Consider the following 12,752-nt stretch of genomic DNA (forward strand, 5'->3'; position numbering starts at 1 on the left):
ACTGTAATTCCACTACACGCATATTAACAAAATAATTTTAAAAAGGGGAAAAAAAAAAAAAAGGCAGGCCCAGACTGTCCAGGTTGTCCTCCCCAATCCACTAAAGACATTTGCAACGAAGCAAATGAAGATACAGGAAATAAACATGATGCGACTTCTCGTTTTGAAGGGGCAGATGACAATTGTCTCTCTGCAGCCAGAGTTGCCGGCGCGGTGGGCGCGGGTGGGTTCCTTGCAGAACCAGCCGCCGATGCTGGGGCACAGGGGAGGCTCCTGAGGGCAGCGGGGGCAGCGCCGCGGCCCGGGCGGTGCCGGGGCGGTGGGCGCGGGTGATGCCCGCACCGGGACCCTCGGCGCGGGGAGCGCGGCCCCGGCCCGAGCAGCCCCTCGCACATGCTGTGCCCTCGCACCTGGGCGAGCAGGTGAGGCGCTGGCGAGAGCGCTTCAGCCCCCGGGGAAACGCGGCTGCGGTGGCGCCCACCCCTCGGGCCGCAGGCACCCCTCGGGCCGCAGTCACCCCCCGCATGGCGCCTCACGTCTTTACTGCGCTCCCCGCGGGCGGCAGGACCCCGAGCGGCCCGTCAGCCCCGACGGGGCGGTGGAGGCCCTGCGGGGCCGTGGGCTGGGGGCTCGGGGCTCGGCCCGCCCGGGGCGGGGGGGCCCGGGCCCGGCGGCGGGCGGCGCGGGCGGGCCGGGGGCAGGGACGGGCGGGCCGGGCCCCCGCCGAGCCGCCCCCCCGCCGGGCCGCGGGCGCCCGGGGCGCGGGCGCGCAGCGCTGCCGCCCGCTGACGGAGCGGCTCGGCGCGGGGACGGCGCTGGCGTTTTGGAGGGAGTTCGCATGTGGTCAGTGCTGTGCTGCTGAGCCAGCCCCCAGCTCACATTACACACTACTGTATTTATAACCTCTCGAAGCTGTTTCCCCCTTCAAGCAGTTCTCTGGGACCACCTTCTATTGGCTTCAACCTCTCCCACTTCTTGACATCTGAGCAGCTCTGAGAACGGCTCATCTAGGTCCGAGTGTTTATGCAGCGGAGACTGGCCACTAGGGCTAAAGACCTGGATTATCTGAGCTCAGCTGCTTGCTGCAGAGTCTGTCGGTGCCGTTTTGGAAAACAAAATCCCAGCCCCGATCTGTTTACAGTGAAAGTTGACAAAGGGTGGTGAAGTTGGATCCTTCCTAAACTCTGCTGCCTGGAACCTGAGACTTGCATGCCATGGATCACACACTCTTTGGCTGCCTGCGCAGCCCCCATGCCACTGCGCAGAGCTTGCACCCTTTCTCCCAGTCTTCTCTCGCCCTGCATGGAAGATCTGACCACATGTCCTACCCTGATCTGTCTTCTTCTTCTTCCTCTTGCATAATAGCGGGATACCCCAATGAGGAGGGCATGTTTGCCAGCCAACATCATAGGGGGCACCATCACCATCACCATCACCACCACCATCACCACCAGCAACAGCAGCACCAGGCTTTGCAGACGAACTGGCACATTCCTCAGATGTCGTCTCCTCCCGCCGCGGCCAGGCACAGCCTCTGCCTTCAGCCTGACTCAGGAGGACCCCCGGAGCTGGGCAGCAGCCCCCCTGTCCTGTGTTCGAACTCTTCCAGCCTGGGCACCAACACCCCCACGGGAGCAGCGTGTGCGCCAGGGGACTATGGCAGGCAGGCTCTGTCCCCGGTGGAAACAGAGAAGAGGTCCGGCAAAAGGAAAAGCGACAGCTCAGGTAAAGGCTCGCGCGTTCCCCCGCGGGGCGGGATCCCCGGCGGCGGGTGTCGGGGGAAGCGGCGCGCTCGGGCCCCGCGGACCTGCCGCCGCTCGGCTGGGCTTGTTCGGCTCGGCTCGGCTCGGCTCGGCTCGGCTCGGCTCGGCTCGGCTCGGCTCGGCTCGGCCCGGCTCGGCTAGGCTCGGCTCGGCTCGGCTGGCCCGGCCGCAGCCGCTGCCGTGCTCTCGCCGCCGGCCGACACCGGCTGCCGACTTGTTCGCGCTCTCGGGATCTCCATCACTAACGCAAGCTTTATTAAGGCTACGGGGGGAGAAATAGAAAGAAAAAATTCAGCACGTGATAGAGTATGAAACCAAGGTGGTGGTGGGCGAGAGTTTCCTACAGGCAAGGAGAGAAAGGTTTGTAGTTTTGGTGCGGTTTTCAGCATCTGGTCCCGCGGCCCCCTCCCCCCTGCCCGATACGACACCTCTGCTCCAAAAATTCAGAATCCAGCGCGCTCCTTCCCCTCCGCCCCTTCGCCGTGGAGCTGACTGCGGCTCCGAGGCGATTGCACAACGCTTGGAAGCTCTGCCTTGGAAGCGGGGATTCGGGATAGGAGCTGATGCCTTGTTACCCTGTAGGATCTGAGTGAGCCTGCATCGATTCCTCAGCGTGAAGGGGCAATATCTGTACTCTGTGAAGCAAACGGGTGAAAGGGAGTTTCAGAAAGCTGCTTCACTTCAATTTGCTGGTGGCGGTGATAGAGGAAAGGAAGGAGCAGTCTGACTTAAAATTACAGTAATTCTTGCTTAAAGGCGAGCATAAAAATATGCAGACCCGCAGTCATTACAGAGCAATGATTTGGCATCAATGAATGTGCAAAAAAAATTGACATTATCTCGGCTTTCTAAAATAGCAAAGCCTGTCAAAATCCTGCTCTGACAAAAGCCACTTTGCGAAGGCAACACAAGTGATGGGACTTCCGTTAGGGCACACATGAACCAGGGGGTCACCAAAAATACAGAGAGACGGGCAGGAGGCATTTCAAAGAGAGAGGGCTCAGCAGATTGAAAACTCAAGAGCTGGCGTAGCTAATTATTTGTTATCACGGAAGAGAAAGTGAAAGGCTTTTCCAGATATGTACGAAGTTCACAACTTATATGAGTTCGTAACCTCTTTCACTCAAAATGTCGTAAGCTTGGTAGAGTGTAAGCAACAAAGGATTTAAAAAATAACCCTCAATAATACTATCACTTCCTTCACTGTCCATTACATTAGCAACGTTTACAGTTAGAGCAATTCAGAATGTATTTATCTGAATTTCATCTTAAGTAGCTGGTATAGTTGCTAAAAACTCTTCTTAAGTTTAAAAGCTGTATTTAGTTCAAACACTGCTGGTAAAACCTTTTATTTTGTCGTCTTTACTTTCAATGAGAAAATGAATTATCTGATTTTGTGAGGTGTATGAACAGTCCTTGTTACAACTGAGAAAATAGCTGGATGCCTGCTGGTGTAAGGATTTATTGTATTTGTCGGTCTGTTTAAAGCTAAAGGAAAAAAGGAAATCGGTCCCTTTCACTGTCAGGGAAGTATCTGAATCACTTTCTGTTTATTTCATTCTGCAATACAAACTGAAAAAACACCAGTGGGGAATGTCCTAAACCTTACCCTGAAATGACTGGAGCCTTCCACTGGATTAGTGGCCAAGAGTTCGAGCCTTTAGCCACTGTTACGTTTATCTTGCAATGTACTTCGATCCTCACTTTCTAAGACTTTCTGGAGATCAAGGCAGGTAACTATTTCCTCCTCCCTTCCGCTACAAAAAAATTATGATCATTCATACAATTGCGAATCTCTCAAACTGAAAATAGACATCTTTTGACAACAACTGCATAGCTGTTGTATGTTTGGTTTTTCTTCAGGAAAAGCCTGCATTTTGGAAGGAATATTTAACCACACCCCTTTATTAATCCTGAACTCTGGTGCTAGATATTCAATGCCATTCTCATATACGGCGGCAAGAATTATTTTAATTTGCTGTGTTTCTATATTTCTCACCCATAATTGCCCCTCATTTGATTTAACATCATCTCCTTTATTTCTCATTAATCTTTTTTTAAACAAATGACTGTGCTTGAAAGAATTTCTTCCATGCCTTCATCATACTTGGAACTACTTCAATAGACATTTGTAAAAAATCCTAATAGTAAATAACTAAGAGGTGAAGAGAGAGAGACTGCTTTAAGTTTCAGTGCCAGTGTTCTGAGAGAATTATTAATGCTCTTGCTTATTTACACATGTATTTCCTCTTCTTAAGCATATCACTTCAAGCCACAGAATGCTCAGCATTTTCTTGAGCACTGAATCTGTTCTGCATTTCAGAGCTGAATCAACCTTAGGCTACCCCTTTCTTGCAGTACTTAGTTTTTGTTTCTGTATGTTTAAGATGACAAAGCTCAGTTTGTAGATAGTTTAAAGAATGTAAAACATGATCATTCCTTGTATGATTTGTCTTCCAAACAAGTAAATGTTTCTTAGCCATACAGCTACTCTGAAAATTTTCCAGAAGGGACACCCCATTTTACTTATTTGTTATGATGATGGGAGTACGACATTTTAAAATGATAAACCAAAATCCAGAAGGCAAACAGAATTTAGTATGATGGATTCTATTTTTCCCTGGAATTCACATATTGCAAGGGAATGGGGAGATATAGAAATATTCTCCCCTAATCTGTTGCAGTTTCATTTGGGATTGAGAAAACAAGGTGAAATGTGCTCTCGTGATAGTTGCTTGAACTGACTCACAGTTTTCTTGAGCCCTAACCCAGGTTTTGAGCAGTTTGGGAAGTTCCCTTTGAAGATATTGAAAAGACTGCTACAGAACAGGGTGAATTTTTCAGCTGTTCTCGTTGTAAAGGACTGGGAAATACTGCTTATGTAGTCATCATCCCCTGCTTGCTACAGCTGTCAGTGTCTCCAGGTTTTGTAGTTGCTCTCTCACTATCTGCAGAGCATTCCTTCCAACCTGCATAGGCCCAGAAGTGGGTCAGTAAAGTTGCCTGTGAAATGAGTGATGCATGCAAATCTTTATATGTTAATGTTTTGCAGTGAATAATGGCATCTGAATCCTCACCTTTGTAGCTCAGCTCTTCTCATTTCAAGGGTGTAGGAGTAGAGAGGTGATACTAAATTTGAGGGTTGTTTACAAATAAAATCGCTTATTTAAAAGTGCCCTAATGGTCAGAATTATCTGTGTGCTAATGAGGTGCGGATGAAAACCATGCTGAGTGTATAGAAAACATATTCTTGGAGTGCTTTGTTGCTTTGTGGCATGAGTTGTTCTATATGGGATATTTTGGATTTTTCGAATGCCTCCGCTTCTCATTACTTGCCTGTAAGTTTCATTTTATTTCTGTTTATTATAGAGTAGGTTTTGATTCTCAGATAATGCAGAACACACCAGATGCAAAGTTACTTCTGTGATTTCCTAAGTTACGTGACTTAGGTCCAAGTTTTCTTAAGACTTCAGTCAGGAAAAAAGCATATTAATGCCTGTATAGGAAGTGCTATCTAGATTTACTGAGAAATATGAAAAAAGAGTGAATCTGGTAGCCTTAAGGAAGTCTAAAATGCTATGGTGAAAAAAAACATCTGTACTATGCTGAAAAGACATGGGGGAGGCTGAGTACAGTTGAAGGAGTTCTAAGCAATACAGCTACTCAAACATTAAATGGCAAGAAAGAAACATATAAGCAATATGTATTCCTGTTAAAATCTAATGTAATTAAACACTTCCCCTCAGGCATGAAAAGCTTTTTTTTTAAAAAAAAAAAAAAAAAAAAAAAAAAGAAACCAAATTTTGTCATGGGAAAATGCTTTCTGTGTGGCACAGGTTTCCAAGAAAAGACTAGCAGGTAATAAAAATTATTCATATTTTTAACTGTATTTACAATGGCATTTAGAAATGCTTCTGAAAAAGCATTTTAGGAATTGTTTCAACAGTTCAGCCAGCGTTTCAATACCTGCTCCGATGGGTTTTGTTCATTGATAAATCACATAAAAAAATCAATACTTTTTTCCCCTTGAGTTTTAATATTTTATAACCTACCTATTCTCAACATGCAAGCAGTAAAAAGTTATATCTCCAAGGAATTTATTTTAAACACATCTAAATATCATAAATCATATGAACTTGTTTGAAATGGTCTCTAAAAAGCAGGTCATTTTGATAAATGATTATAAATACTGTGAAATCATGAGTTTTGAGGACTTCTGATTGGTTTCTGAAACATGTCAGTAAGAAAAATGAGCTGCATGCTTCCAGTCAAAAAGCACTGTGTAACTGATTCATCAATATGTCTGTGCTTTTCAGTGTGGTTGTAAACGGAAACAAGAAAATATACATAATAGGGCATCGTTTTTCTGGAAAGAGTTAATTTGCTTGGTATCTCACACAAAAGCATCACTTACCCATAAGAAAAACAACAACTACCACCAAATCTCTGTAGATTTTATATATGAAAATTTCAAAATCCGATGAATGATTCACACAATTTCAGGAGAAAATTTTCAAGGCTGATTGCTTACCAAATAATGGGCTTACTATTAAGCTACTCACTGAATTGTTTTAATAGATGAAAACTCGCAAGAAATTCACTTTTGTTCTCGGGAAATATAATCAGGAAATTTTCTAAGGCTAAAATTTTGAGAGACTATTTTGCTGATACTTTTTCAGGATCCTTTGCCCCTAGCCAAAGAAGAACTTTGTGTGGAAAAAAAACCTAAAAAAGCCAACAATGTATGTCTTCTAGCTATGCATTTCTGTGTGTTTGTATGCATGATTCAGTAGAAATATACTTCTCTCTCTCCCCCTCCTCGTCAACCCACCCTTTTAGGAACATTGGAGAGCCGGTCCAGACCTTCACGGGATCACAAATGTTTTTGTGAGAAGGTCCATTGACTCCAGTGAAACAGTGAAGTGCTGAAGGTTTTTAAACAATCAGAGCTTGATTCTTTTATATGGGCATTAAAGATTCAGATATTCTGGCAATATCTGGATAAAATCTCACTAAAAAATAAAAAAAAAAATCATAGTTGTAGATATATTTTAGGATTTTTAAACTTCTGTTACAAGGTAGTTAAAGAAAAATACTTTACAATTCTTGTAGATATTTATTGATAAAATGTTCAGATTGCCTGATTGTTTGAAAATTGCCAATTGAGCATTTTATATACACATTGAATTTTAACTACATTGGTTTTAACATCCTTCTGACTTCTGTAGTATTTTCTAATGTAAGTAAATCATATGATGAGTATTATTTTTGTCTTTTTGCCATTTTTAGGCATGCCAATTGTTTGCTAAATGTTTTTTAATTGAGCCTGTTAATCTGCGTATCATTTGCAGTGTGGAAATACTTGTTCTTTTGTGATGAAATGACTTGATATACTCTATCTCAATTCCTCAAGAGTAGGATTGAGCTTGATATTCAAGGGCAGGTAACATTATCCTTGCTTCTGTCTGCTGATGCCCTAATATTGCTCACTGGATTATTGCTTTCAAAGACACTGTTACTTGGCAGTATGAATAGTCGCCGTAGCACGTCAGTAGCAAAATGTACTCTACCAAGCAGTTTTGTAAGTCTTCGGAAAAGAAGCAAAATAAATCTGGTTTCATCTGCTAGACTGAGCAAAGTTTAAACCCATCAGTAAAACGTAGTTATGGTGGGGTAGGAGTCAACCCTTATTTTTGCTATGCTACCCTGTGTCCTTGTTCTAATATACTTAAGAATGCAACTTGAAAGGATACGAAAGGAAAGTCATATTTTTTAAATATAAATACTTGCATATGTCGCTAATAAGGTTTCTAACTGAAATAGTGTGGTGTTAGAGAATTTTGATAAACAGTGCTTGAGGCTACTTCATTACATCAGTGCACAGCTGGGCACTGAACCCAGTCCTACGATCTGTCTCAAGCCTGTGCCCTGTCCTTTTATGACCGTTTGCCCAACTTATATAATGGCCATACCAGTGCTTTCCTTCCATTTGGGAAGTACTGTAAACTTTTATGAAACTAAAAGCTTTGTGTGCGTGTGTGTGCGTACATGCTTTTTATTTTTAGTAGGCTTTAAAGACTTACAGATCTGCATCACAATTTCTCTAGTACTGCTAGTTGCAGAGTACAAGCAAGATGGTGCACAGCCACCCTGCAGAAAAAGCCTTCCTCCTGCTACCCAGCAGGGCAATTGCATCACCTTTACCAGCATGAGCTGTGTGACTGCGTACATAGCCAGAAATCATTTGACTTCTGGGGTGAGTGTCTGGGCTCTTCCACGAACATGTAGATGTTTTTCTATTTTGTTTAATGAAAATCCGAATTAAAAAATAGCTTGATGTAGTTGTGCTGGATACACACAGTGTTGTCTTATATTTTAGGTACTTGAATCAGTAAAAATAAAGTTATTGAAATAAATGGTTTATAAAAAGATATGCTGGGGGAAATTTCACCAGGAAGATACTGATGACAAAACTCCTACTGATTTTTGTTAGGACCAGATTTTAAGTTGTGATCTCTTACTATAAATGTAGCTTAGCATGGGAGAAGGAGATAGACCAGTTAGCCATGGTAGCGCTTAAGTTTTTTTGTGACATGCTGTCTCGAATTCTTCCAGCAGCAAATACGGCAAAGGAAAAAAAACCACTGCTGCCATTGGTCTTGGCTTTTTAGCATATGTTGTCCTTGTTATTTATTAACACATATTACAAAATCTTGTCCTTTGGTAAGTTTACCTAAACAATATCCATTTAAAATAATATTTAATAGACAATAGTAGAAATCACAATGATGTTTTTCATTTTACCCTGCAAATTTTATACGTGCATCTGTAACTTCACTAGTGCAGAGTTGCAATGCTGCATCCTAATATTCAATGAATGATGCAAAATGAAAAAAAACCCAAAATAATGGGATATAGTCGTAGATAGTGCACTGTAATACATGAAAATTTTCTTCTGAAATCTTCGATTATATAAATAGACTTAGGTTGTCAAAATTGTACTTGTCAACATCAGTGGTATTAAAGATGTAATGTTCATAGTAGATTAGAAAGGATTTTATTTTTTTCAAGATCTTGGACCTACAGGAGATAATAAGGCATCTCCTATTCAAAATGTTAGTTGATTTTCTATGTGGAATTGTAAATTTTTGAAAATAGTTTTGGGGATAGGTCACTTTACTGGAATTTGTGCATATTAATCAATAGACATATGATTATATGCCGAAAGATAAATCTGGAATAATAATTTGAAATCTGCTTCTGAATACTATATTGTTTAATGATGGATGTTGTCACTGAATGCTGTGCATTCTGAAATTCCTTGAGCTTCTTAATGCAATGGAAAAACAGTCTGAACTTTGTATTGAAAATTACCTATGCTGAACAAACCTCACAAGAAAACATCCATGAGAAGTTAATGGTCATGTGAAAGAAAGTAATATTGTACTTGATTCTATGTTTTCTTTTGTTTTTCTTTAACAAATGAAACAAAATAATTGACAAAACCAAAGGAGCAAGTCTCAAAGCAATGAGTCAAATCTTTAATTTATGATAGAAGAGAATAGTTTTACTAAACCAATAAAATCCAGTGGATTATGAAATTCTTACTGGAAGCCAAGTGATTTCTTTCTTTCTTTCTTTCTTTCTTTCTTTCTTTCTTTCTTTCTTTCTTTCTTTCTTTCTTTCTTTCTTTCTTTCTTTCTTTCTCTCTCTCTTTCTCTCTCTTTCTTTCTCTCTCTCTCTTCACCTTTCTCTCTTCCCTCTTTCTTCCTTTCTTCATCTCTTTCTTCCTTCTCACTTTTTTCCTCTCCTCTCCTCTCCTCTCCTCTCCTCTCCTCTCCTCTCCTCTCCTCTCCTCTCCTCTCCTCTCCTCTCCTCTCCTCTCCTCTCCTCTCCTCTCCTCTCCTCTCCTCTCCTCTCCTCTCCTCTCCTCTCCTCTCCTCTCCTCTCCTCTCCTCTCCTCTCCTCTCCTCTCCTCTCCTCTCCTCTCCTCTCCTCTCCTCTCCTCTCCTCTCCTCTCCTCTCCTCTCCTCTCCTCTCCTCTCCTCTCCTCTCCTCTCCTCTCCTCTCCTCTCCTCTCCTCTCCTCTCCTCTCCTCTCCTCTCCTCTCCTCTCCTCTCCTCTCTCCCTCCTTCTGCTTTCCTCTCCTTTGCTGCTTCTCAGACTAAAGAAAAACTAGTTGATTGAACATTATTTTATAGCAAATAGGATATGAAAAACTAAAACTGAAACAGATTACTGCAAGCTTTTAAAAGTCCTTCTTCCTTCTGCATTCTCTCAGATCTCTAATAGTATTTCTTATTTTTAGCAAGTAAGTCTGGACAAATGCTGTGTTACATAAACTGTGTTAGATGCACTTCAGTATCTTCTGCCACTATTGTGTGTTTTAGTTCTTAGAGTGTGATCTTACGATGATTGTAGTACACATTTAATTTTGTATGTTGGGAGATGAATGAAATCTTGGGAAGCCAAAGTCAAAACTCGCTATTGAGTGGAGCCAGGACTTCACAGCTGAAGTAGTCATAGTACTTTGATATGAACATCACTGAAGTTAAGTGTATGTTTGCACATTTTGGTGAATTGAGGGCATTAGTCACTTAAATTTACCAAGCGGAAAAAACTGTTTCCCACTTTGGTCGTTCTAAAAATAGATACTAAAAAAATCTGTTGGACATATGTGGACTAACAATATAGCTCTGAAGAGAGTTGAATGAACTGTGGGGTTTTCTACCTGCCAAGCAAAAAAAAAAGCACAATATAACCTGAGTGTGCAAGGGGGCTTCTTTGGAATGGGGCGTTTTGGCAAGATGAGTGAGGCTCCTCAGGCATATTGGTCTCAGTAACTTTTCAAGCCCTTCATTTTCTTTCATCTGGTGGAGAATACCAAAAACGCTGTAGGCTTCATAGAATATGTGGACAAGTAAAAAGTGGTTATTATAATGTGCTTATTACTGTAAAAAGAATGGTAGGAACAGTGACTAGATGTATCTTAAATTTGTGGAAATATTGGTTTGGTTTAGTGAAGAAAAAGGGATTTAAGTCAGATGTATTGATAAACTAAACAACAACATATTTTGTGAGGCTTTGGTACACTGAATTGCTGAAAATGGCGTAAGTGGAAGCCTGGGCAGCTACAGCGATGTTGACCACTCAAGGATTTCTTGTAAAACTGTGCTTAGAATGCCAAATAGTATTTTCTGCCAGAAGAAAGCAGCAGTATAATAGGGGCTTAAGCACATTCACGCCTTTCAAAGTTATATTTTCAGAACTAGACATTAAAACCTAGTAAAAGTCTGCAATTATACCCGCGTTACATAGGGCTTAGGAAGAGCTGAGAACGTAACAAGTTCTTTGCAGTTTGGTTTGATTGACTCAGAATTGACATAGTAATATTAAGCTATTTTTTTCCCCTGTTTCTATATTCTTGTTTTGGGAGTACCACAATGACCTCAAGCTGCAGCTGTGTCTTAAGTCTTTGCGTTCCTGAGGACATTAGAACAATACACACTAATGGTCTCCTGGCTCCCTCTCTCCTTCCCTCCCTCCCTCTCCCCCTATTTCTTTTTTTACACAAGTCTGTTTCTGAAGGAGTGTGCGAATATGTATCCTTTCAATTCCCATTCATCTCTTAATTTCAAAACAAAACCTTTTACCTTAATCAGATTTCCATTAGATGTAACCTACAATAACTTAAGAACGGCAGTGATCTGCTATATAAGGTAAGGTAATATTAGTTCTATTAAGCAATGCAAGATGAAACAGTTATGAGTCAGATAAAAATAGAAGGCTTCATTAGTAGTTGTTCATGGGGCATCTTGAATTGCAGAATTATCTCTTCTTTTTTGGTATTATTAGCACTTTAATTTACATGATTTTTTAATAGCTTATTGGATCAATAAAGAGTATGACAATTCTGTCTGTATTATTTATTTTTATGAAATAACATGTTGCTATTAATAATGGCAAATGCAACATCTTAAATTCTAAATTTGAAAAAATGATGTGAACATGCACAAGAGAAAAGGCTGGAGACAAGAGTGAAAACAATTTTGATTGCTCCATATTATGCAGAAATATTCTGCCGAACTTTCTTGCAGTTTGGCTTCGTTTGCATTTTAAATTTTATTCCACTCATTCTGACTCCTTTGCTATTGCACTTCAGTACATTGCTACAACTTTATGAGGCAAGCATCTTTATTACTTTTATATGAGTGTATAATCAGAAATTTAACTGTATTCAAACCCTATAAATCTATCTTTATTTCACTGGTTCCAAATTGAAATGTAGACAAAGACAGAAGGTGCCAATTGAGTTTACAGTTTGCAGGCATGAGAAATATCAGAGACTTCAGATTTTTCTATTTGCAAACATATTGGGAATATTTTGCCAGACATGACACCCAAAAACCTTCTCTTTTTGGATGGAAGTGGTGTGTTCCAAGTACAGTGGCTATAAATGTCCAGCCATTTTAAAGTATGTTTGGTGAAATACAACTTGGAGACCAGTCCTTCAAAATTCTTGGGAAAGCCATTTCCTTTCCTAAAGCAATAGTCACAGTTTTTCCCAGTCTGTTGCTCTAATTCTGTCACAAGTTAGATTACTGTGTATAATGTTTCTGGAATTAGCAGTATAATGTTGGCAAAATTAAGCGCAAGCACACCAGTTACTACCCTGTTGTTGATTCCTTCAGCTTGATGCTGTGCAGCTAAGAAATGTTAGTAGTTCCACCACATATGGTTAGATATCATGAAAATATTATTTATGGAGGCTCTGGCTTATCTTTTTAATTTCAAGCATCTTTCCACAGCTAATTGATAGTCTTAATTCACACATAAACTGAAAGATGCATCCATGTTAACTGGGGAACATTTGGTTTGGTTTCTTATAGAGATAACTGGAAAGCTTCGTGTTAGCCATATAATGGAGTCTGGCTACATCTTATTGCTGGCAGGTCAATTGAAAGGACTTTGTTAACCTAACAGCAGAGT

The 12,752-nt window shown here is 41.4% G+C and overlaps 1 protein-coding gene across 1 annotated transcript in view; it reads left to right on the top strand.

The window, feature by feature from the left end:
- Nucleotides 1–764: 764 nt before the first annotated feature.
- The window catches only part of MEOX2 (mesenchyme homeobox 2), a 52,894-nt gene continuing 40,906 nt past the window's right edge, over nucleotides 765–12,752 (top strand). The window contains exon 1 of the mRNA XM_056483841.1: nucleotides 765–1,725. Coding sequence (XP_056339816.1) covers nucleotides 1,215–1,725 — 511 coding nt within the window. The 5' untranslated portion in view covers nucleotides 765–1,214. The remainder of the gene's footprint in view (nucleotides 1,726–12,752) is intronic.

This window comes from Oenanthe melanoleuca, chromosome 2 (genome assembly GCF_029582105.1).
Source record: "Oenanthe melanoleuca isolate GR-GAL-2019-014 chromosome 2, OMel1.0, whole genome shotgun sequence".
NCBI classification, from domain to species: domain Eukaryota; kingdom Metazoa; phylum Chordata; class Aves; order Passeriformes; family Muscicapidae; genus Oenanthe; species Oenanthe melanoleuca.